At 45.1% G+C, this 25,000-nt stretch overlaps 1 protein-coding gene across 2 annotated transcripts in view; it reads left to right on the top strand.

Moving 5' to 3' along the window:
• Positions 1-8,831: 8,831 nt before the first annotated feature.
• nr4a3 (nuclear receptor subfamily 4, group A, member 3) overlaps positions 8,832-25,000 on the top strand; it is a 21,619-nt gene continuing 5,450 nt past the window's right edge. Inside the window, exons 1-7 of one of the 2 annotated variants that reach the window (XM_030369882.1) lie at positions 8,832-9,140; positions 11,365-11,520; positions 12,382-12,463; positions 15,514-16,355; positions 20,404-20,533; positions 21,761-21,924; positions 22,434-22,633. In XM_030369882.1, the coding sequence (XP_030225742.1) occupies positions 12,400-12,463; positions 15,514-16,355; positions 20,404-20,533; positions 21,761-21,924; positions 22,434-22,633 (1,400 nt within the window). In that variant the 5' untranslated portion in view covers positions 8,832-9,140; positions 11,365-11,520; positions 12,382-12,399. The remainder of the gene's footprint in view (positions 9,141-11,364; positions 11,521-12,381; positions 12,464-15,513; positions 16,356-20,403; positions 20,534-21,760; positions 21,925-22,433; positions 22,634-25,000) is intronic. The other variant, XM_030369883.1, reaches the window with a different exon arrangement.

The raw sequence follows: 25,000 nt of genomic DNA, 5'->3' as shown, positions 1-25,000 counted from the left end.
GAATGTTGATGGGGTGAATCACAGGAGGGTCACAGCCGTCAAGAGAAGGTCAGGTGTCAGGGAACTCAAGTCACAATCAACATCCAACAATATCTTTGAATGTCTCAGTCGCTGTTACGACTTCCAAACATCTGGGAACATGTCTTTAAATACATGTCATTGAGGATCAGGTGTAGGATCTCCCCCATGCGGCCTTCAGGGGGGCGATTTGGTTTGTTGGGGTTCCACCAACTGTGCCTTACAGTTGGGACTCCAACACCCTTAGACTGTAGATGTATATAAATGCTGTATAAAAGCTATCAATGCTATAAATTCTTCTGTGTGCATACATGCGCTTATCCATGCTCATCTAACACATTACCCAAACAAAAATAAACAACCAGGGACATTACAACTCAAGCTTGACCATTGACCCTCTGTACACGAACCACCTTACCAATCGTGTGGATGCATTATATGAGCAGTATCAACCTATCATGTTATTTGATCAATGCATTTCATTTAGACAATTACTTATTTTCTGACTCATATAGAGGTACCAGTTTTCTCATATTACTGCAGACCTTAAACCATCACATAAATAGTCACTCGGTCAATTCAGTTTTTGGCGAGTCATGTCATCCAACCTGAAGCAGTTGTTCACCTGCATGGGTCTGGCTGGCGACTTGTTCCTTCAGTACCTTCCTAAAGATGTGAAACACCAGAATACTAACTCCTCTCGGATACCAGATGGAGTTTGACTTATATTTTTGCTAGATTGTTTCAACCTATGACCTGAATATCTCAGGTGACCCTTAGGCAGCTTATTTTAGATACATCTGTTGTCTAATGAAGACCTCTGTGGGAAATAGGTTCCTTCTCCTGCTGTACTTTAGTAGATTTACATCAATTGCCTTCAAGATTTAGATGAGGGCACACAACCACCAGAATTAGAATTGCATAATCTATTGATTTATTAATTAAGCGTCTTTTTTTGTTTTCATTACTATTTTGTTGTATTTAAAGTATTGTATTTTATTCACTGCTGCTGGGCTGTTGTAACAAACTAATTTTTTCTCCAGGGATTAATAAAGTTGTTATCTATCTATCTAATGCGTGATAAGGACAGAAACCTATCCTAATATAAATTGTACAAGCTTCAATATATGCACACACCTATCCACCCACATGAACCACCCACACAAAGTTACTCCTACAGCCTGAGGCACCGACAAGAAATGACAAGTTCCTCTATAATAGGTCTGAATGTGGCCAGGGACGGCTGGTATAAATGGGCTAACAGGGCTAAGCCCTCCCTACCTTTTACAGAAAAAATGAAAAAATATTATTAAAAACCTTAGAACATATTTTTTAGATTTTGGTAGAACCTAACAACAGCACCAAAAAGTGACAGAAAAACCCAGGATATATGATATAACTTGGGTTTTTTCCTGTGAATGGGCTAAATGTATTCAGCCCAAGCGGAGTAGCCTAAACTTCCATTCAATTTTGATTGACAGGTATCGTGACACGCCTCCTTCATATGCTTCCCATTTGGGCTAAAGTCATTCAGCCCAAGCACAGTAGCGTAAGCGGACATTTCATTGTGATTGGAAGGTGTCGTGACACGCCCCCATCTGGGCTAATTTCATTTAGCCCAAGCACTGTAGCGTAAGCTTGCATTGACGTTTGATTGACAGGTTCCCTGACACGCCCCCTTCATATGCTTCCCATTTGGTCTAAATTAGTTTAGCCCAAAGGCTGACCTTGGACTTACATCATGACTTTACAGCTAGCACAGTAGCTACAGTACAGTGACCTTCGACCAATCACAGCACAGTAGCGCAAGTGCAGTATGGCGTATGTGTAGTATGTGTTTTTAAACGTATCTATCATAATTTATTTATTTAAATAAATGAATAAACTTTAAATGTATCCATGAAATTTTATTTGTTTCTGTCACACAAATTAATTAAATGCTGACTCATCTATATAACATTTTATTATTACGCAGTGCATTACGGAACGCACTGCTTTTACGCCTCGTTTCCACATACGTATGTTTTTCGTATCCGTGCTTCCGTAAATTTACCGAAGGAGTCGCTAGTGTTTTACGTACGGACATGAATTTATTTACGGACAAAAGATGGGGGAGCGTATGATAATGGCCGTTTTTAGGAGACCGGTACTTTGGAACATGAGGATCGACATATACAGAGATAAAAACAAAACCAACCAGGCTTTGAAAGAGATCGGTGAGGAGTTTGGCCTGCCAGGTACTTACATGTTTTGTGAAAAACATAAAAACGTTCATACGGTATCTCCGTAAAACAACGGCGAATGTTAAAAAAATTTGAACGTATATTACGGACATACCGGAAAGAAATTTTACGGAGGGGAGGAGTCTCGGAGGAAAAACTGACATTACGGATAATCACATAGGAATGAATGGACTTTCGGTCGGAGACGGTTGGATCGCATGCGAGAATGTACGTATGTGGAAACGAGGCGTTACTGTCAGGTGTGCGGTCAGAATATGGCCGGTAGTAGTGCATTTGTAAGCGGGTCAACAACGTTTCGTATCGAAACATTAAAAATGCATATGTCTAAATAAGCCAACATGACGTGACAAGTGTGCAGAGAAAGTGGCCCCTCTCCCAGCTGCATTTCAGCGACAGGCAGTAACATTAAGGTTCTCTAAGGAATCGGAAATTATCAAATTTAGGGTTGCATACAACATTGCCAAAGAGGAGTTGCCATTCACCAAATTTAAATCCGAAATTATTCTCATGAAGAAAAATGGATTAAACGTCAACCCCACGTATAGCAATGAGATGGCATGTGCACAATTCATTGCGGTAATAGGAGACACCGAATACACACCAGAAGCGAAATGAGCTACCAAATCGCCGGAAGTCATTCACGTTTTATGGGCAAGAGCGACCAAAGCGACCAAAGCGACCAACGCTACCAGCGGCCAAAGTTGAGCGACCAGAGCGTCCAAAAAAAGTTGAAAACTGTTGAACTTTATGCAAATTACTATGACGCGTTTCAGCGGCAAAACACTGACAGCCAATCGGAATGTAGACGCTCTTCGCTTGCGTGGATCCCAGGGAGCACCGGCAGGCACTTTTGAATTGTACTTGAGCGACTTGAGCGACCACAACGAACAGAAATATTCGCAGTGAAACTTTATGAGTGTGGACGTACAGTTAAAGCAAAAGACAGCTGCGGACGTCGGAAAAGCTACATACATGTCCTTCATGATTGACGGCGAACAAGACGTCTCTACCAAAGAGTGTGTGATCGTCTACAGCCGCATTTTGCGCAAAGGGAGACCGGTCAACATTTTAATTGTTGAATACTTTAAGCACAAAAAAAGTTATATTTTGCTTAATGGTTTAGTTCGAAATGTTCAATTTCAACTCGATGAAGCACTTAAAACACTTTTTTTTTTTTATTATTTATAATTGTGCTTCAAATGAAGACACGCATTTCTCTACACCTTATTCTTGTTTAAAAATCATTCACATTATCTTAAAGTTATGAACAGAGATATAAAGGTGACCTCGTGGCATCTTGAGCCCTGTGAAGTATTGATAAATGTAATGCATTCGTTAGCCCACCCACCCAAAATCACCACCAGCCGTCACTGAATGTGGCACAGCATTCATTCACCAACCACATTTACAACAAAAACATTGTAATGTGTTTTTGATCACCGCAAGGTGAACGCTGTCAATATTGGACGTATTTCATCACAGATCAGGGTCTCAACTAAACTAAACTAAAACGACTTGTGTGAGCATGTACGTGTGTATATGTGTGTATGTGTGAGTGTGTTTGTGTGTGTGGAGAAGCATTTACTGATACTTCTAAATCATGAAGCATTACATAAACGGGGATAGCCCAAACAAGGGAACTTTCTGCTCTTGCCTTCAAAAATGAATATAATGCAGCTACTCGTTTATGTACAGTATGTGTTCCTCATCTGTGGTCATGTGTGTTTGTGTGTGTGTGTGTGTGCCTGTGTGTGTGTGTGTGTGTGTGTGTGTGTGTGTGTGTGTGTGTGTGTGTGTGTGTGTGTGTGTGTGTGTGTGTGTGTGTGTGTGTGTGTGTTTGTGTGTGTGTGTGTGTGTGTGTGTCTGCTGGTGTGCGTGTGTGTGTGTGTGTGTATGTGAGTGTGTCTTTTTCTCTCTCTGCTGTCTGTCTTTGAATGCACATTGTGGGAGCAAATAACCCCTTTAAGAAATAAAACAGCAAAGTAAAATTAGGTATAGAAAATATGATAAAAACCTTTGCAAACATGTTCTGCCCACACATACAAACACACAAACACACACCCAGATGTTTCTGATATTACAAATATCTGAGTCACTCAATTAAATGCCAATACTGATGAGCAAACACATATGTATAGATTGGCTGTAATAACAGATACCTGTGCAACAAAAGCACGTGTGGGGGTGGCAAGATCGGTGGATATTAAACCTCAAGAGTTATTAAACCTCAGCCAACCGTGCTTTAAGACCTGTCTGCCCTTAGGGTAATGTGTTATGTGTTCCAAGACATTCCCAAACATGTATTTGTCTGTGTGAACACAGACAAATACAAACATGCACAAATCCAAGAACATGGAGCCTGAAAACGTGATTTGAAAGTTGTCAAACTAATTTTGCCCTTTCTCCACTGGAATCAACGACAACTCAGTTGTTATCAAATGCTACAAAAAGTGCTTGATTTGTATTTCTTTGTACCTACACACTATTTGTCAGCAGCATTTTTCTGCTGCTTCAGAAAAAATACATTCACATGTTACATCCATGATTGATAGTTATTATGTGTTCTCCACATAGTGTGCAAAATGTACCTATCACTCGCGTACTCCTAGTGGGCCATAACTCTACCATTTAAAGTATGTCCTTGTCCTCGTTCTGAAACTTTTGGTATTTTAGAATGATGGATTTCAGTTCCAAAATCTAGTTCCTCATGCTCCTCTGTGCGTTCCCAATTCAACTCTAGCTGCAACATGAAGGTTATTTTTTCATATTATCATCAGACAGTCAATCGACAGGCCATTTTATGTCACTGGGGATTTGTATCACCAATTTAAACAATGAGTACATTGTTTGTAATCCATCCTAAATGCAGCAGCTATCTGTACAGGCCCTTGAGAATGGCTGCATGTTGAAACCTGCCTGCTGCAGATGCTGTCTGTGCAGACTATATTTATGAGGTGTGTATCGACTGTTTACGTGTGTGGGTATTGGCATCTATGCATGCATGCAAGTTTCTCAGGTGAGAATGCATGCTGTTGGTTTACACAGTTGTAGAACCACAATGGGCCCTATTTTAACGGTCTGAAACGCAAGTGAGAAGCGCCAAGCGCAAGTAACTTTGTGGGCGGTTCTACGGCGATGTCGCTAGTTAACATTGTGAGATTTAGAAAATCAATTACAATGAATCATGAGTGCAGTGCTGTTCACATGGGGCTTGGTTGTACAGCCATCTCACAGAATCCCACAATAAGAAACATATGAGGGCCCAGAACAGAACCGAACCCAAGCCCCAGATCCACATCCGGGGTCATGGTCCTTGACTTCTCTGCACTCCTGTCTTTGGGCACTGGTGTGATAAGGCGCTGATGGCTTGTATTACGGCTCTCGGGCACTCCCGAGGGGAATCCCCCTGCCGCGGTTCAATGTGTTTGTGTGCGTCCCCACAGAGAGGGAAGAATGAGAGCCATTGAGCACCCTGCCACCGCGCCAGCAACCCGCACTCCCTGCCCGCCCCCCCACCCCTTCCGTCCTCCCGCGCACTCTGACGTACAGTCGGAGCAGATTTTGTGACACCAAGATAAAAGCCTTCCTCTGTTTCTCTCTTTCTCTTCTTTCCTCTTTCCCCTGTGTCACCAGAGCACTGAGTGCCGGTGTCTTGGCCCAAGACATAGAGACCGCATTCAAACTGACACAATCACTTTTCACTTCTGCTTTGTGATAGCCAGAGTTCACTGTGTTCCAGCCTGGCGTAGTATACCATCCCACCCAGCGAGGAGTTTTAGCGGCAGAGGCTAGCACCAATTCTAGTATACTCCTGTTACTGTAGCGGCTCAGCAGGGGTCAGCTAGCAGGCAGACACTCGTAAAGCCTCTTCACGTCATAGCCCAAACTTCCCGCTGCTTTCCATCTTCCCCGACCACCATATCTGCTTCACATTGAGGGCGTTAAGGATTTAGGAGTTTGAAAACCAAATCCTACGGTTGTATTTCATTAACAGGTCCTTGAAAGAACAGAACACATTGCAAGGACTAGATTACATTTGTTTAAGAAGTAACAAGTGTGTGTGCTCCTCTGTGTGTGTGTGTGTGTGTGTGTGTGTGTGTGTGTGTGTGTGTGTGTGTGTGTGTGTGTGTGTGTGTGTGTGTGTGTGTGTGTGTGTGTGTGTGTGTGTGTGTGTGCGTGCGTGCGTGTGTGTGTGTGTGTGTGTGTGTGTGTGTGTGTGTGTGTGTGTGTGCGTGTGTGTGTGCGCGAGTGTGTGTGTTTGTGTGTGCTTGATTGTGTTTGTGTGTGTGTTTGTGTGTTTGTGTGCTTGTGTACGTGTTTCCGATGGCCGAACATGAACTAAGGTAATCACCCTTCACGTGTGCCTGATAAGTGGGTGGATGACCACGGTATCTAGTGCTATAAAAAGAACCAGGGTTATAATCCCTAATCACTTCCGTGTCTGGTTGGAATATGAGAACAGGCTAATCTGGATTTCCTCCAGAGAGACCCTTCCGTCAACATAGCTGTGATGTCATGCCATTGGGGCCATTCCGCATGCTTCAACATCCTGGCGGTCAGGCGACGGGGGCTGACTCTCGGTGGTATAAACATTCAAAACGCTTCCCCTGGTAAAAATAAAGCAAATCATGTATCAAAAGCCGTCAATCCAAATATGAACCAAGGAATGCTAGAAATGTAGGGGACTTATGGCCAACACAGGTTTTTGTGTTTCGCGTGTATACTGGTAATTTAAGGGAAATGCACAATAAAACAACACAATGTGGGCAATTATCGTCTGCCATCCACCTGTAAACTTTGGTATATTTATTTTCCGAAGTACGGTATGTCATACACACGTCGACTCGATGGTGCGTGTTGCGCGCCCACTCACATGGCAGCAGGCTTTCTGGGGCGACCGACCGAGGGATTCCCCTAGGCATCCCCTTCAGAGGTGCCGCACGGCCGTGTTTACGCACATTTCCTCGTTGCGCAAGTGGAACAAAAATAAAAAAGGTTGATTCCTATCAGTAGGATGAGGATCAGAATGTAAGGTTAGCCTGCATGTGAGTATTGTAATCATGTTTTTGATGCCAAATAATTTATACATCATCATTACGCGGCTACATATGTTTCGCGTAGGATATAAAAAATACAATGTCTTATTATGAATCATTGAAGCCGTGACCATAACAAACCTGCTTTGTTGTAATCGAATAACAATTTTCGGTTATGCAGTCAAATGAATCATGTTTTCTTTATTTTCATGTTGTTCAGTGTAGACTACTGTCTGTATGCTGGAGCCTGTGTGCGCTCACACATAGAAGTGGAGTTCAACTCTCTCCCCTAATATTCGAAAATAGAAACAAAATAACTTCAAACAGTAACAACTTATGCGATATGAGCGGTTGATGAGCCTGCTGAATATCAACCATTTGCTTTCTCGTTCGTTTCAATTCTCTATGCCAAATGAAAACGGGGACACGCTTTACGCTAAAAATACCTGTCTACGACTATATTTGGCTTGGCTAGATCACAATCACATCTCTAGAATAGTTGGGCCCGCCCCAGAATGAACGGGTCCTCTCTCTCACTCTCTCTCTGTCTCTCTCGCTCTCTCTCACTCCGCCTCTTCTCCCACTACTATATTTAGTACAGACGGTCTGCGTCATCACACTCTAGGTGCGTCAAGGCTTGGACCCGCCTCCGAGACTTGGTCATTGGTCACACTTAGAACGTGGCCAACAAAATACGCGTCTCATGATTGGCTGTTTTTGGTTCACTTTCCTCAGTGGCTTCAGAGACCTGTTTAATTTTTAGCTTGCCGAGCACGCTTTGAGTTTGGCTTGTATTCACTCTACAACCCTTTTTGTGTATTCTCAATTTTGAAAAGCGACTCATTTTATATGGTTTGTGACTTATTCCTCATTTGGACAGAAAAATTGATATATTTGTAAACCATAAAATAGAATATTCAGACCCTTTGTAAAATATGAAAGCAATTATATCAGAGCATTCAAATTCAGATTCAACATGTTACATTTTGCTGTGAAATTGAATCAAGCTATAGTTAGGTTAAAGTTGTCTTAAAAACGTTTTTATAGACAGTGGAATGGAAGTGGGATAATACAACTCACACGTATGTTTTCAGAATTCATTAAAAGTTGTATTCCTAATTTCATCTACTTCTCCCTAATTAACGATGGAATCGCCTATGAGTTAATCAGACTTAAGTCTAAGTTAGGGAGGTCATTACAGAACATGTACTTAGCTGGAGATTTTGTCCATAGCGACTCACAGTAAGTTCCTTAAACACTGAAGATTCAACCTAAAAAAAGTCCCAGAATCATTCGAGTGCTGTGCGTTGGGCTCTGTCCTGGTCAATTTTTTTTATTTTTGGGAGCCCGCTGGCCTCTCAGTTCCCAGTAGCCTCTGTCCGGCAAACATAAGAGCCTCCGTGGCTCTCACCCAGTACCATTCTCTCTCGCTCCGGCTAGTGTGTCTCTTACTGTACGGCGGTGAGGGAGGACCGCCGTGACGTCACCTCTCCCATGGCGTCACATTGACGTAGCGCATACCAACAGCAGTGCGAGGAGGCACCCTCTCATAAATGCTTTCTCCCTCAGACGTCGCACATAAACAAACTGCGTTACAACTTAACATTCGCAACATCACAGACGCGACACAGGCTGCTCCTCGTACGGGGAGCTGTTATTCCGCACGATACCTTAGACGAGTAGGAAGCCAGCAAGAGGAAAAAGAAAACTTTTTTGCGGCCGTTTCTTGTTGCTTGCCAATATTATTTTATTATTTTATTTTTTTGAGATTTCTCGATACAAACAGGATATTTTTATACTAAGTTGATATCACATGTAAAGACGGAACCGCCACAGCAAACCAGTAAGTAAACAGATGTGACATGATGGGAATGAATGAATTTATATTGCATCTTGTGAAGGCGCCTTCTGAGATGATCTCAAAACATAAAGCGTTTCAAGACTCACTATGATTTCTGTTATCGGAACTCTATAGGACCTTTTCAACAACTTCGCCTTTTCGAGTTTGTGGGTCACTTCGTAAGTTGCGCGTGTAACCTGTTGATCCGCACGCTCCGCCCTGTGGCCGCTCCGCCAGGTCGGTACTTCGATGGAGACGAATATCTATTTAATTTGCTCTAGGAAGGTAGGCTATCATATTCTCTTTGGTTGTCATGGAAATGTGATGCCTCTTACTCACACAATGAATAGTGGAGTCAGACACTCCTGGTCAGAGTCGCCGGTAGCCTAGATTCTGCCTCGAATGTTTGATTTTGCTCGATCGAGTCCGTTAGTGCTCAGTAGTGATTCAGTATAGTGTTCGCCTGTAGCTGTCTTGTTTTTACCATAAACGCGCTCGTCAGGCGTGTGTTGAGAGAAGTTTAACTTCGTTTGTCTCATGTCTTCAAAACCAAATTACAAACTGCTTCCTAATCCACGTGGGCCAATGTGTCTTGTCTGCGTTCAAGTGTGCGGGACGATGCAAGGTGACCAGGTTTGTTTTCCAATCAGCCAGCCCGCCCTCGGCTCAGAGCGGCCACACATGTCACCCACACTCAGCACTGGCGGACCAGGCTTCTCTCCCATTCATTCAACGTTTCACATTAGTAAATTATTTCGACTAAATGGTAAATTGCGTTCGATACCACCCACTTCCCCACACATTCATTTTTTCAAAATTGTTCCCATAAACACATCCACATATGTGGCTTTTATTGGTTGATCGTTTTTCTTCTTTCTTTCTTTCTTTCTCTATTTTTTGTATCCTGTCTTTACTAAGACAAACTTCGCCTTCCCCAACAAACACCGATACACCACACAGACACACACACACTTCGGCTTGAGAGGGGGCTATTTACTGTACTAGTGTGAATTCTCTCTCTTCCCTTATTCCCATCATTTATGCCTGTGTGTGCTGGGAGCCTCGCGCGGGGGTCCCGGCGCTGCACAGACCCGCGTGCTTCAGAGCCCCTCATCGTTCTCCTGGTTACGGCCCAGTCCGCACTGGTCAGCTGGACAACTAGGCTGGACCCAAGGAAACATGTATTGAACCTAAATGCAGACACAAATTATGTTAACTTTATTAATATATTGATTGCATTGGTGTGTTAATATGAAATAAATTCAGAAAGTTATAGCCTAGGATATTCTAAGCTCTCATATCCCTTTAAAATCAAGTGCTTTAACCGTGTAGTGTCAGTTACCATGCCTCTCTGCCCAGCTTCAACGTATTTGTGGAGTGCAGCTACGAGCCCAAATCGTCCTGCCTCTACCAGATGCCCGGTTTCAATGTGGTGTCCTTGTGAACAATAGTCATACAGAATGATCTGGTTCAGAAGTATGGACAAGTATTTCCAGGCACTGTGTGTGTGTGTGTGTGTGTGTGTGTGTGTGTGTGTGTGTGTGTGTGTGTGTGTGTGTGTGTGTGTGTGTGTGTGTGTGTGTGTGTGTGTGTGTGTGTGTGTGTGCGTGTGTGTTTTAGGGGGTGGGCGGTCGGACGGGTGTGCGTGTGTGTGAGTGTGTGTGGCAGAGAGGGGGCGCTCTGAGCTCTGAAGTCCTCTGTCCACGGGCCGCTCTGCTCTCACTATCAGAGTAGCGCGCGCTGCTACAGTTGTCTGCCGTTTTCGGGTCCGACTTAAGATCTGGAGTTCACCTTCTCCAGCGCTGGATGAACTCGCTGCAGCCGAACGCGACGACAATACCAGGCAAGGGACCTCGTGGATATGGGGTCAATTAACAAGTTGTCAGTCCTGCAGAAGGATTTTTATTGATTAAGTTTAGGCGGCAGATCTCTTGTCGTTCTTGTCAACTGTCAATTTAAACTGAATCAAGCAAACAAAAAACAAACATTAGCTTAGTAAAATTTAAAATTAAAGTCAGGATAGGCGCACGTTGTGAAGTGGTGAGAACATTGAAGTCTGAAGCGATGTTGTATGAATTGTTAAAGTCCGACAGAATGCTCCTGGTATTTCTATTGCTCATTCCAGTCATTTATGTCATAGATGTTTCGACTGAAGTGTCCCATATTTCCCATCGCCCCACTGTGTGGATCTGCGTCCTGAGTCGTAACGCACATGTCTCCTCCGCAGAGCCCGGTTCGGAAGAGCGCGCGACGCCGAGCTCCGAGCACCAGCGACTAGACACCTCTCGTCTGACGTCTCACGTGCTGCCTCATCCCGGCCGGAACCACGCCACCCCTCCACCTCGGACCCCCATCACCATTCAGCGCGACGCTCTCTCACCAGGTAGGCCTCGGATTGGTTTCCCGATGATCTCTCTGGTTCTCCGCCGTTCTTTGTCCAGTTTGCTGCAGGGTTGAAGCAAGGAGTGGTTAAGTGAGAGTTATTTATATTTTCAAAACGTTGGTAGGCCTACTTTTCTTTTTCTAAATTGTGGTAACAACATAATTTGACCTTTTTTGTAATTGTGCTTCATTGAAAGATGACATATTTGTTTTACCTGTCAAAGGTTGCAACAAACAACCATTCCTAAATTAAGTAAAAGCACCGTTCTCCTATGCTGGTAGATGAGGTGAAGGTTTGAGGACGGTTTCTAACGGGCCTATACCGAAGGGCGCCTGAGCGGGTATCTGCTGTTGCGTGCGTGAACATTATTTTATAATCTGATAAAATTAAACTGGTAAGAAAAAGAAAACTCAATGAAGAAGATAACAGCAATGAACCAATTTTCCCGATGTCATCTCGAAAATATAAATAACAAAAAATGTAAAAATGAGTCAAAGTGTATTTAAAATATTTCGTTGATTTACTTAAGGCTGCTCGGCGCAAACGTTTACGTTCGGCCTTTTAACCTGACATTTGATTCATAGTTCCGGTGGACCTAAATGTAAAGCTTTGTGATGATGAACGATCTATCCTAAACCCTAAATAAGCCAAACAAGGTCACGTCCGTTATCCGTCGTTTGTTATGATGCGCGCGATCAGGGAGGAGGTCTACGCGTGATCCTACGTGTGGTCACGGTCCGCTCATGGTGTGAGAGTCAGTTTAATTCAGCCCACATGTTTCGCAATTCATTGAGAAAACACTATGCACCGATGACCAGAGTGTGTTGTTGTATTCATGTTTTTCATGTTTTTATTTGTTAGATCTATGGCATTCTGACAATGAACAAGCGCGCTCAGTTATTGGAACAGCTGCAGTTTGTCCAGTTGAAATGCACACCTCGAGGTTAGACACTTCTCACCTCCGCTTCACTCACACACCGCACCACCTCCGTCTCACTCTCTTGCTTGGGTTGTCTGTCCTCTCGTATGCGCATACATGTAGACATGTGCGCATACGCGCATACGCGCTCGCGCAATCCTCTTTCTTTTCCACTCTCTCTCTCTCACACACACACACACACACACACACACACACACACACACACACACACACACACACACACACACACACACACACACACACACACACACACGTGCACAATAACCCTAAAGCACATACCAGAACTCAGATTCCGTTAGTGTTGGAAAATAAAAGTCCGTATTATAGAGAGGGCGCTCTTGAGCTTGCAAGCATCTTATTGATTGCGAAAAAGAAAAAAATGAATGGAAGCACCCCCCCCCCCCCCCCCTCCCCCCTTATTATTATTATTAGAACGAAGAGTAGATATAGACTTCAACATTTGTGTTGATTGTGTGTGTGCGTGTGTGTGTGTGTGTGTGTGTGTGTGTGTGTGTGTGTGTGTGTGTGTGTGTGTGTGTGTGTGTGTGTGTGTGTTTGTTTGTGAGTATGTGTGTGTGTGTGTGTGTGTGTGTGTGTGTGTGTGTGTGTGTGTGTGTGTGTGTGTGTGTGTGTGTGTGTGTGTGTGTGCGCGCGCACACGTGTGTGCGTGTGTGTGCGTGTGTTTGTGAGTGTGCGTACGTGCGTGCGTACGTGCGTTGTGTGTGTTTACGTGAGAGAGCTTTATAGGGTGCGTTATTATGAGTGGGCGTGACGCTTGGAGCCTAAAGTTTATGATGGTGATTTCTGAACTTTGTTTTCTTTCCATCTTATTTAACAACCTTATTACTAATTTTGATTATTTCACAAGCGCCACCTGTACGGATACTTTCCATAAACAATTCCTCAAGAATAAACATAGATAGAAGGTGGATGGACTAGGATGAATACGCTGCTATTATGGGCACTGTTTAATATAAGAGTAGGCTATCAGAGAACAGACATTCAAAGTGGCCGAGAATTTTTTTTATTATCAAACTATTGACACAACAAAAAAACTCCACCCCGAGCCTCTCTGGTCTCTCTTATGTCACCCTGCGGTTGTTTAGTTGCTAAAGCTATCGGAAACCAGACAACGTCGACAAAGTGCGTCCTAGAGGGTTTTCTTTCCACGTGGGCTGACACAGACTCGGTCATTTGTAGAACAAAATACAACAATGACGTGATCAGCACGTATGCCTTGACTCACGTGCCGCTCGCCCACCTGGAGTTCCAGAGGCGAACGAACCCGCGAGTTTCCTACAAGTTGAAGATGTCAGATATGATGAATCCACTCTGAACCCAGGTCCGTTGGCAACCATCAGGTTGATCTTAAAAAATATTTATGCTTTGGTGATATTTAAGAAATAGTATAAAAAAAAAAGATAAGTAAATAAAAGTCGATACATTTTTTTAATTAATTAGGCCTACTAAAATTCTGCATTATAATTTATAATATCAGTATTTATAGGATGACGATTATTATTGTTATCACTATTATTAACACATGCAAAATAATATATACATATTCATATTATAATTACTCATATTATTGTTGTATTTTTGTCGCGAAACATATGCTTTAAGTGTGTGGTAAGAGTTGATAGAAACAGGGAGAGGAGTGGAGCGAGTGGAGGGGCTGCTCCGTGGATTGATACGTCCTCTATTTGAATAGATAAATATGACGCGTGGGGGATCGGGCCGATGAGGCAGAGCTGGCTGAGCGTCAATGAGAGCAGCGCTCTGTTGACAGTTCCCTGCTCAGGAACCATGAGCAAACAACTCTGGCTCTGGGTGCGTTGGCACTCATTACTGATTACACACACACCCACAACATACACCACATACACACACACACACACACACACACACACACACACGCACACGCCTACACACACTTACGCACACGCACTGCTCACTACACACAAACAAGCAGAGAAATACGTATGCAGGTGGCCTGTATTACGCAACTGGTGTGATAAGACGGACTATAAAATGACCTGAAGGGTACCCGCTCCACACATGTGCTGAGTGTATTATATTGGCGGAGGAAGTCAAAGCAGCGTTCGTCACCACATAGACTAGACCGACCGGTAGCGATGCGTGGTGTACGAGGTTGGGCTATGTATGGGGACTGTGTGACTTGTGATATAATTTAGCAGTCAAGTACCATAATTCCTTTATTATTTAATGTCTAATCAACTGATTTACAATCAATCAAATGCACACACAAGCATGCATGCACAAATGCACAGACACACAGACACAAACAGAGACACACATGCACACACACACACACACACACACACACACACACACACACACACACACACACACACACACACACACACACACACACACACACACACACACACACACTCCATGCTCCAAGCTGTGAGCACAGATTGCTGATGGTACAATGAACTGGGTCTGGATTAAGTTTGCTTTTGCCTGCTGCTTTCTTTAATCTACCCCTGAAGTTTTATTTAGCATAACGTTCACAAACGCAAAGAGATTTAGTGCAAAACCCTTTGTTGACTCACTCAATGCACATTGTGACCGTAGCTGAGAAAACGGTTCTAACACAGTTATGTGTTGTCTTTGGTATTGTCGTTGATTGCAAGTGCATTTATTTTATGGAAAATAGCTGGCCAAAGGTGTTGATTTGTGTTCAGTGTTCAACTAAAATATCTGCCTTTAAATGGCTGCTTAGCTTGAATGCTTAGCTGAAATGTTTTTTTTTCCCAAAATAATTTATTTTAGTTATCTACTAACAATCATGAGTTGACTATGGCTAACCTGTATTTACCTTGTGTGTGTGTGTGTGTGTGTGTGTGTGTGTGTGTGTGTGTGTGTGTGTGTGTGTGTGTGTGTGTGTGTGTGTGTGTGTGTGTGTGTGTGTGTGTGTGTGGGTGTGGGTGTGTGTGTGTGTGTCTGCATGCATGCCCTGTGTGCACTGCTGCAGCTCTAGTGCTGAGGCTCCGCTAACCCCTGGCTCTGCTCTGTCTCCCCGGCAGACATGCCCTGTGTGCAGGCCCAGTACGGGCCGGTGCCCACCGGCTCAGCCTACTCTGGCCAGACGTTCGGCTACCAGGGCGACAGCTACGGCTCTGACCTTATGACTCCCGACTACACCAAGCTGGACCTGGGCGGAGGGGGGATCTCCGCAGCAGCCGCCACCACCTCCCTGCCCAGCTTCAACGTCTTTGTGGAGGGCAGCTACGAGCCCAAATCGTCCTGCCTCTACCAGATGCCCGTGCACCGGCCCACCATCAAGAAGGAGGAGGAGAGCTACCCCACCGCCCCGCCACTGGAGGCCATGTCCTCCTCCTCCATGTACTTCAAACAGTCGCCCCCCTCCACCCCTACCACGCCCTCCCTGCCTCACCAGCAAGGCTCCTCCTTCCTGTGGGACGACAGCCCCCACTCGCTGGCCCCGCCGTCCCACTCCCACGCCATGGGCTCCAGCCTAGACTCGGCCAATATCAAATCCCCCCGCTTCCCCCACTACTACCAGCACTCGCCGCCCCACAGCGGCGGCGGCTACGAGAACCTTGGTGGAGTGGGGCTAGTCCGCACTTCGTCCTCCTCGTCCTCCTCGTCCTCCTCGGTGCCCCACTCCCACGGGCCGGCTCTGGAGCAGCACATGTACCAGCTGCACCGCGGCGGCGGCGGCGGGGGCGGCCTGGCCTTCCGCTCCCTGGCCCTGGGGCCCTGTGCTCCCCTGCTTGGGGACAGCCTGCCCTCGCCCCCCTCTCGGGGCCCGACAGGGGAGGGCACCTGCGCAGTGTGCGGAGACAACGCCGCCTGCCAGCACTACGGCGTGCGCACCTGCGAGGGCTGCAAGGGCTTCTTCAAGGTAAAGGCCTTTCTTTGTATCCAGAATCCACTGTTCCTACTCACACTCACTCACACTCGTTTTAAAGCGTGTCCCCCCGCCACGCTCGACTCCCCGCCACTAAATAAATAAAGTGTGGCCGAGTGAAGGGTGGCGCCGAATCCTCCCCGAAGAACAGTTTTCCCGGTTACAGGAATGCCCTCTGAACCGACCACAATGTCTTTTAGCAATAGCTTTCCACTCTCTGGTTTATTCCTAACACTTATCTCATCTACATTACAAAAACCCGTCCCACACATCCTCAATATTCAACATTACCACAAGCCACAAGGCTAGTTTCTTTCCCCCTTTGCAAGTCACAATTTTTTATTTATTTTTTATATATGCTTTTTGAAAGACACATGCCCTTTTGTGCTTTGTGCCATAATAGTAAAAATTGTGTAATTAAAGTAATATTCAGTGATCAGAGTTTATATTTTTTGGTTAACCACTAACACATATTTCCGTTGGCTAGTGAAGAATTTGTATTCTGTAGTGTGCGGTAAACGGCGAGTAAGGGTGCGGGAAAGAGAGTGCACACCGAGAGCTAATTGAATAATGCCTCTGGTTGGTCCAAATGAATTATCCTCTTTTCAATTAGTTTCACAATTTGTTTTTATTTAGTAATTAATGAAAGCGTCTGGTGGCAGCAGGCCGGAGGGTTTGTGCTTGCACCCGCACGGCCTGTCAAAACACACTACGTCTCCACACACACACACATTCAGACACAAGCAGACACAGGCCACACACACACGCAAATTCGCACAAACATGAATGCATACCCACGCACACATTGAAAACATGTACATTTTTCTCATACTTATTTTTATGTCTAATATTCATCAGACAGTAAAACTTTGAGTCTCATGAAAGGCTGTTTATTATAACTGTTTCACATTTACATTCCAAAACTCAAATTTGACACTGAAATTTATTTTTAATGATCCCTTTATCATAAATACTTAAATTATGTAATAAATACTCAGTTGGTTTTCTTTTACTAGTTCAGCCAACCCCAAAAAAACAAACAAATTAAATAATATTTATGGAACATTCATAGCAACATTTTACTTGATTTACTTTACACTCAATATGTTAACACATATATGTGCACAGTGCTCCTATAATATTTTTACTGGAATAAGAAAGAAAAAAATTATCAATAGCTAAATAGTGGCCAAAAAACACATGATAACACATGTTTTTGGAGAAGAGAATATTTATCATATTGAATACATTTGAAAACACCCTCACAGAAGAACACACACACACACACACACACACACACACACACTATATTTATAATATATATAATGTAATAATACGGTGGAGTACTGAGGAACACAAATTGGAATGAGAAAAAAAGATAAATATATAATTTGGTAAATTGCCTCGGTACTTTTAATTAGAGATGGACAGCAGTCATATAGGGAGTCTCTTCAGAGAAAGCATAAGTGAGTGTGTGTGTGTGTGTGTGTGTGTGTGTGTGTGTGTGTGTGTGTGTGTGTGTGTGTGTGTGTGTGTGTGTGTGTGTGTGTGTGTGTGTGTGTGTGTGTGTGTGTGTGTGTGTGTGTGTGTGTCAGAGGGGCCGTGCAAGATATGGAAAGGGAGCATAAGAGAGAGAGAGAGAGAGAGAGAGAGAGAGAGAGAGAGAGAGAGAGAGAGAGAGAGAGAGAGAGAGAGAGAGAGAGAGAGGGGTGGCAGTCTGATTACCCCTGATTAGGGAGCGAGGGGGGGGGAAGGGGCTGGGAGGGAGGATGGAGGTCCCTGAAGGCTTTTAATTTAAGCCAGGGCTATTAGCACATGTTTCATGTCATGAAGCTGCCTCTGCATGCCTCTACCCTGCACAGAGGAAACCCCCGGCACACACACTTGACTGGACAGAAACGCCTATTATTTTTCCATCTAAATATCAGTTCTTATAATAAAAAAGATTGCCATGGATTGTTTATTCAAGTGATGAACAAATCCGTACACCTCCATAGCCATCCATCTCTCTATGTCCCTTGTATCGCCCTCACTTTGAATGGCACACACACACTCAACCAGACCTAAGTAGGTTTGTCTATGCGGAACTGTACTGACCTGCAGCTCTGACAAGAATATTGAAATCATCTGATCACTTTGTGTGTGTGTGTGTGTGTGTGTGTGTGTGTGTGTGTGTGTGTGTGTGTGTGTGTGTGTGTGTGTGTGTGTGTGTGTGTGTGTGTGTGTGTGTGTGTGTGTGTAAGTCTTTGCGTAGTTCATTGATGAGTATCGGAGACTAGTGAGTTAGGCAGCATTAGGTTTAGATGCCGAGTGTCTCTGCTGAGACGCCAGTCGTGGTCTGTGCTCCCTATTAGAACACACACACACACACACACACACACACACACACACACACACACACACACACACACACACAAACACACACACACACACACACACACACACACACACACACACACACACACACACACACACACACACACACACACACACACACACAAACAGATACACAAACACACACACACACACACACACACAGCGCAGCAGAGACCGAGGGAGAGAGACATGCTGACGTTTTCTAATCTTTGCTCAATTTATCCAAACTTACTTATCAGTTAGATCTGTGGGCCGCTCACTGAGAATTTAACTCTCAACCATCACAGGGGGGTCAGCTGTGGTTTTCAATTTCGAGAGGGATCTAAATCCACCCAAAATCTGTATTTATTAATCTCGACTTTTGAGAGCAGTTGAGAAAAATGTAGCAAAAATAAAATGTAAATAAAATAAATGCTAGCCAGTCTTTTGCGTATTAGCAGTCCGTCTCACTCTATGTAAACAAAGACATTTCTCAGAGCTGTCGCAATTGCTTGCCTTTAGGTAATTGAGAGCAGTGTTTATCTTAAGTAGCTACAACACAGTTTTGCCGTTTAAATTTATATTGGCCGGGGAAAGCAAAGTGCATTACTCGGGAGACTGCTTTTCTTGCATGATGTTTTGTCCAAACTGTCAATAAAGTAGGCTACACGTTTCACTTTAAGCAGATTAGCGTTGGTAATGACCATGACAAACTTATCCTCGTGCACACGGGTCATTGACCGCTTAAGAGAGGAGAGGAAGACGTTTGCAGCAATCAAGGATGCCATGGCAACGCCTCACATCCAGCGCTGGACCCCATTACGCGCCACTTCCGCCCTCACGCCGGAGCATATGGAATAATGGGAGTTATATTGGTCTCCCGGGGCGACGGCCATGTGCGGCGCGAGGCAGGGCTTCTAATTGGACTTATTTGTTTGGATGTGTTTTAGAGGCATTAAGGAAGGAAAGGCGGCGACACTCTATTGCTTTACTTTATTTAATAGGCCTACACGTAGGCTAGTTAGTAGTTGAACGGTCCGTTGAGCTTCCGAAACAATTTAGCTAACCGTTAAAAAATGAAAATATTAAGCAAAGCATGCCGTGTAATTATGCTTTTTTAAAACGTTTTTCTGTAACAATAAGACAGATTCATGGTATTCTTCCACGTGGTCAGATGTCCATTCGGTCCTACAAAGTCATAGCCCTGTTATTATTGTCTACTTCCTCCGTGATGAGGGCGTCTCGCGTGCCACGTGCCACATTTTAATTGTATTAAGGTCAGTAATAATCGCGCAATGCAGCCGAGGAGAAAACAGCTCCCGCTGGGCCCATTGAGAGACGCAGTGCGCGGGGTCCCGGGGGTCCTGCCGGCTGACCCGCGAGCTTCACCAAATATCCCATCATCCGCTCTGAGGCCGTCGTCCCTTGTCTCGTGGGACCGGCTTCTATGCACGCCGCATTGGTGTCCCCATTGTCAGTTCTGGTGCTAATAAAATTGTCCCTCCTGCAGGCGAGGCATGTTGGGAAATTAATTTTATCTAATTATACTGATGTCACCGTCGCCTTTCACTGCGTAATTAAAGTCTGACCTGCGAGCTTCAGCTCTCACTCAATGTGGTGAAAACATAAATTGAATTAAAACGAGTTTGGAGGCTGATGTTGTCTTTGCATTTGTTGATTTCTCCAGCGAACAGTCCAGAAAAATGCCAAGTATGTCTGTCTGGCCAGTAAGAACTGTCCGGTGGACAAGAGGAGACGCAACCGCTGCCAGTATTGTCGCTTCCAGAAGTGCCTGAGCGTTGGCATGGTCAAGGAAGGTGAGTGGATTCATTGCACCGGAACACCTGTTCACAAAAAACATGAAAAGAAAACTCAGTTTCTTAGTATACGTGTCACTGACTGATGACCTGGGGATAATCAGCTTTGAGATTGTTGAACCGCTAATTCACACATATATATTCGGGTGGGTTCTCTCCGGGCTGCTCTGGTCTCCTCCCAGCCCATATAAGACATGCATATCCACTGCTCCTAAAAAGTTATCATGACTAAAAAGCTCAGGACAAATTTCTCCACTGGGATCAATAAAGACTAAAATGGTATGGGAAATCAGTCCCCGGTCATTCCTATCAGCTACGTTGTTAGGAATAATAAGGTAGTCTGTAAGGTGTAATAAATTGAGATTTCTGACAATCCCGGATCATCAATTTGTCACATAAATAAGTGATTTACAGGTGTCATCCACTCGGTTGGTTGTCACATGGGATTTCCCAGTGAAAAGACTGCACAAGCAGAAGCATTGCATTGTGCTCAATTGATATTCTATGGATTTTCCATTGCATTATGGGAATATTTGAAGGCACTTTATATAGTGCAGGGAAATTTGGACAGATACAATTAGTATATAGGGCACTAAATTTCAGAAGTCAAGTATGCTAACTAAACTCAGTAGTATGTCCCTGGTACCTGACCCTGCAGTTACTGCAGACTGTTCTATTTACTATTTTATAGTGGTCACTAGTAGAAGGGAACACACACACACACACACACACACACACACACACACACACACACACACACACACACACACACACACACACACACACACACACACACACACAGCCTGAGTGAGTATTCACTTAATATATGCACCTAGGCTCCGACCACTGTAAGTTCCAGTGCCATCTGCTGGCTGGTGGCACAATGAACGAATTGAAGAATAGTATTTTTAAACAATGTGTTGCTTTGTCCGTCTGTTTGAGGAAAATAGTTGTGGCAAAACAACCAATGTCTCAACCCCCAATCTCTACCTCTCTCTCCCCCTCTCTCCCCCTCTCTCCCTCTCCTGTCTCTCTCTCTCTCTCTCTCTCTCTCTCTCTCTCTCTCTCTCTCTCTCTCTCTCTCTCTCTCTCTCTCTCTCTCTCTCTCTCTCTCTCCCCCCCTCTCTCTCTCTCTCTCTCTCTCTCTCTCTCTCTCTCTCTCTCTCTCTCTCTCTCTCTCTCTCTCTCTCTCTCCTCTTTCACTCTATCTATCTGTCTTTCTCTCAGTGGTACGCACAGACAGCCTGAAGGGTCGTCGAGGCCGCCTGCCTTCCAAACCAAAGAGCCCCCTGCAGTCGGAAGCCTCTCCCCCCTCCCCGCCCCTCAGTCTGCTCTCCGCCCTGCTGCGGGCCTACTCCCACTGCACGCCCCGGGACCTGGACTACAGCCAGGTACCTGAGAACCACCGTCCACCAGCCTCACTAACACACCATGACACGAGACACACATATCAGGACGGATGACACGATGAGAAGAGGGAGATCTCTCACTTATTATGTGGTGGTTTTCTACCTCTGTCTCGCTCTTGCCCTCACTCCCTCTGTCTCTCCCTTGCTCTATCTCTCTCTCTCTCTCTCTCTCTCTCTCTCTCTCTCTCTCTCTCTCTCTCTCTCTCTCTCTCTCTCTCTCTCTCTCTCTCCCTCCCTTTTTATTCCTCTCAATTCTATTTTAATCAAAAGAGCCTCATTGGCATGGAAAACCAACATTTACATTGGCAAAGCACTTTAGAAATAAAATACAAAAAGAGACCACTGTAATGTTATTGAAGTTAAAAAGGTGAATATGTTCAATATAATGTGCCAGGGTAGGATCATATATCACGCTAAATTGATACACAAACATGAAATAGAAAACAGAATGTGGTTGTGGTTAAACCTCTCCTTCTTTGCCCTTCCCACAGTTCAGCGCGGCGGACCCCCCCACGTCCTCCTCCGACGCCCAGCAGATCCAGCTCTTCTATAGGCTGCTCACCATCTCCATGGAAACCACGCGGTGCTGGGCCGAGCGGCTGCCCGGGTTCTCCGAGCTCCACCGCGAAGACCAGAACTTGCTCATAGACTCTGCCTTCCTGGAGCTCTTCGTCTTGCGGTTGGCTTACAGGTGAGAGACTAGGGAGGGCTGAGGAAGTTTGAAGTTTATTTATTGCACAAAGGTGCAAAGTATATTGATGAACATTTTTTAAAAATAAAAATGTAAATATACACGATTATAGCCAAAGTCTAATTTCCATCCTTAGTCCCTGACGAGGAAGATGAGATCACCCACGTTTATTCATAACACACACACCTACACATTTCAATACAATTCAAAAACCCTCCCTTTGCCTCTTTCCCGACACAGCCTTGTGTTTTGGGATTCAGGGCCCCTACCAGTGACCACACAATGTTACCCTGCATGCGGTGCGGGGCGTCAACGACAGCTATAGCGCATATTAATCAGTGATCATGGTGTAGTGAATGGCTGTCCTGCAGGGCGGTCTGCTGGTGTGTGCCTACAGTAAGAGGAGAGGAGCTGAGTAATAATACACTGCATGAATCAAATACTGAATGAGGTCTGTAAGCTCTGACAGCCTCCCCAGCCCACATAGTTCCCTCAGCTGAGCCTGACGCGGCACACAGATCTCTCTGTGTCCGCGGCCGGGTAACACTGCTCACATTATCAACCCAATGGAGGGGAGGACTTATATCAGTCAGCTGTTAATCTGAATATTGAAAAAAAAACACCTACGCATACAGTTCAGCTGACCGAAATGTATTTGGATTCAATGAACGCAGCACTGCAATGTTGTGTGTGTGTGTGTGTGTGTGTGTGTGTGTGTGTGTGTGTGTGTGTGTGTGTGTGTGTGTGTGTGTGTGTGTGTGTGTGTGTGTGTGTGTGTGTGTGTGTGTGTGTGTGTGTGTGTGTGTGTGTGTGTTTCTGTGTCTCTGTAAGAGTATGTTACTTTTTCTAAGCATGTATGTGGGTTCGCAGATGTGTGTGTGTGTCTGTGTGTATGTGAGAGAAGGTAGGCGAGTGTGTGTGTGTGTGTGTGTGTGTGTGTGTGTGTGTGTGTGTGTGTGTGTGTGTGTGTGTGTGTGTGTGTGTGTGTGTGTGTGTGTGTGTGAGTTTGTGTGTGTGTTTGTGTGTGTGTGTGGGTGTGTGTTTTAGATACCTGTGGGGACGTTATTGCAGCTCTAGCCTGTCTCTGCCACTGCGTTGCTCGGGGCGACCACTCTGACCCTGCAAGGCATGCTGCTGGTTAAATTTATGGGATGGAGGCAGGTTGGGGGGACCAGCTCATCCCTTTGTCTGTTCTGTTGTCTAGGGCAGAGAACTAACACAGTCCCACACACAAACACATGTATCCCCCCCCCCCCCACACACACACACGCAAACACATATAACACAAAATCCCACACTGATGATGAGGGAGTGCGGACGACATGTTTCTCCTCCGTCACGGCTCCGGTCCAGGTGCATGGTGGGTAGGGAATGGGCGGTGGCATCACAGCACCAGCATGGGGTCATCAAACTGGGACTCTGACTCACACACCAAAACAGTGAAATCATAGAGGCTCCCATCCAACACACACACACTCACACACACAATCACACACAAGCACACACACTCGCAAACTGTTCGCCTTCTGATGAGCCAGCCCGGCACAGCGCAGATGAAATCACACACAAGTACACCAGTACCGCACTGTGGGCCATACTTCCCCCTCCGTCTCTTCTCTTCCACGAGAGCGCTAGCGTGTAGCATAACACTGACCCTGTGCTGAACCCCGGGGGCCTGAGGACCCCCATGTGTGTACAACTGAGCAAGCCCACGTCTGGTGTGCTTGTTAGTTGTGTGTCGAGTCGAGGGTCCGATGTGTGCGTGTGTGTGTGTGCTCAATGTGTGTCGAGTAAATTTGCTCCTCTCCGAACCTTGGGCCGGCATTGTTGTCGGCGCTCGGTTACTAAACAGTTACCCTGGTTATCGGTTGATTGCCGTGGCGACTGTGTCGTCAGGGTTGGTCGGAATGCGTGGCAGACTTCCAGCTGTGTATAAATGTATTTGAGTGTGAAAGTGTGTGCAAGCTCTTGTCTGTCTGCTGGCCTTGTCGGGTCGTTTTGCCCAGACATGTTTCTTCAGACGAGTATCAAAAGTTTGTTGAGGTTTCCGCTTGCAAATGATGCAGTATTTCAGTCATTTCACTTTCAGTAGCCTGGAGCATGAAATGATTTACGCACAGTCTCTGAGCGCAGGTTATGCGTCTCTGTTGTAGACCGCATTAGCGTCTTCATGTGTTTCAGACATTGCACTGCTTCACGTGGACTTTTGGGAGTCTTACATTTTTTAAATATCTTCAGATGATGTACAGTATCTACTTACAGCAGACATGAGGAATGTGGCTGTGTCTAGTTCAAGTCCAGAGTCTGTCTGAGGTAGTCAGGATACTTTCACTGGACAGCCCCTAGATGTCAGACTCTCTTGGACAA

The sequence above is a fragment of the Gadus morhua genome, chromosome 11 (genome assembly GCF_902167405.1).
Source record: "Gadus morhua chromosome 11, gadMor3.0, whole genome shotgun sequence".
Classification (NCBI taxonomy): Eukaryota; Metazoa; Chordata; class Actinopteri; order Gadiformes; family Gadidae; genus Gadus; species Gadus morhua.
The sequence above is the reverse complement of the archived record's forward strand: the minus strand, read 5'-3'. Positions and strand labels throughout refer to the sequence as shown.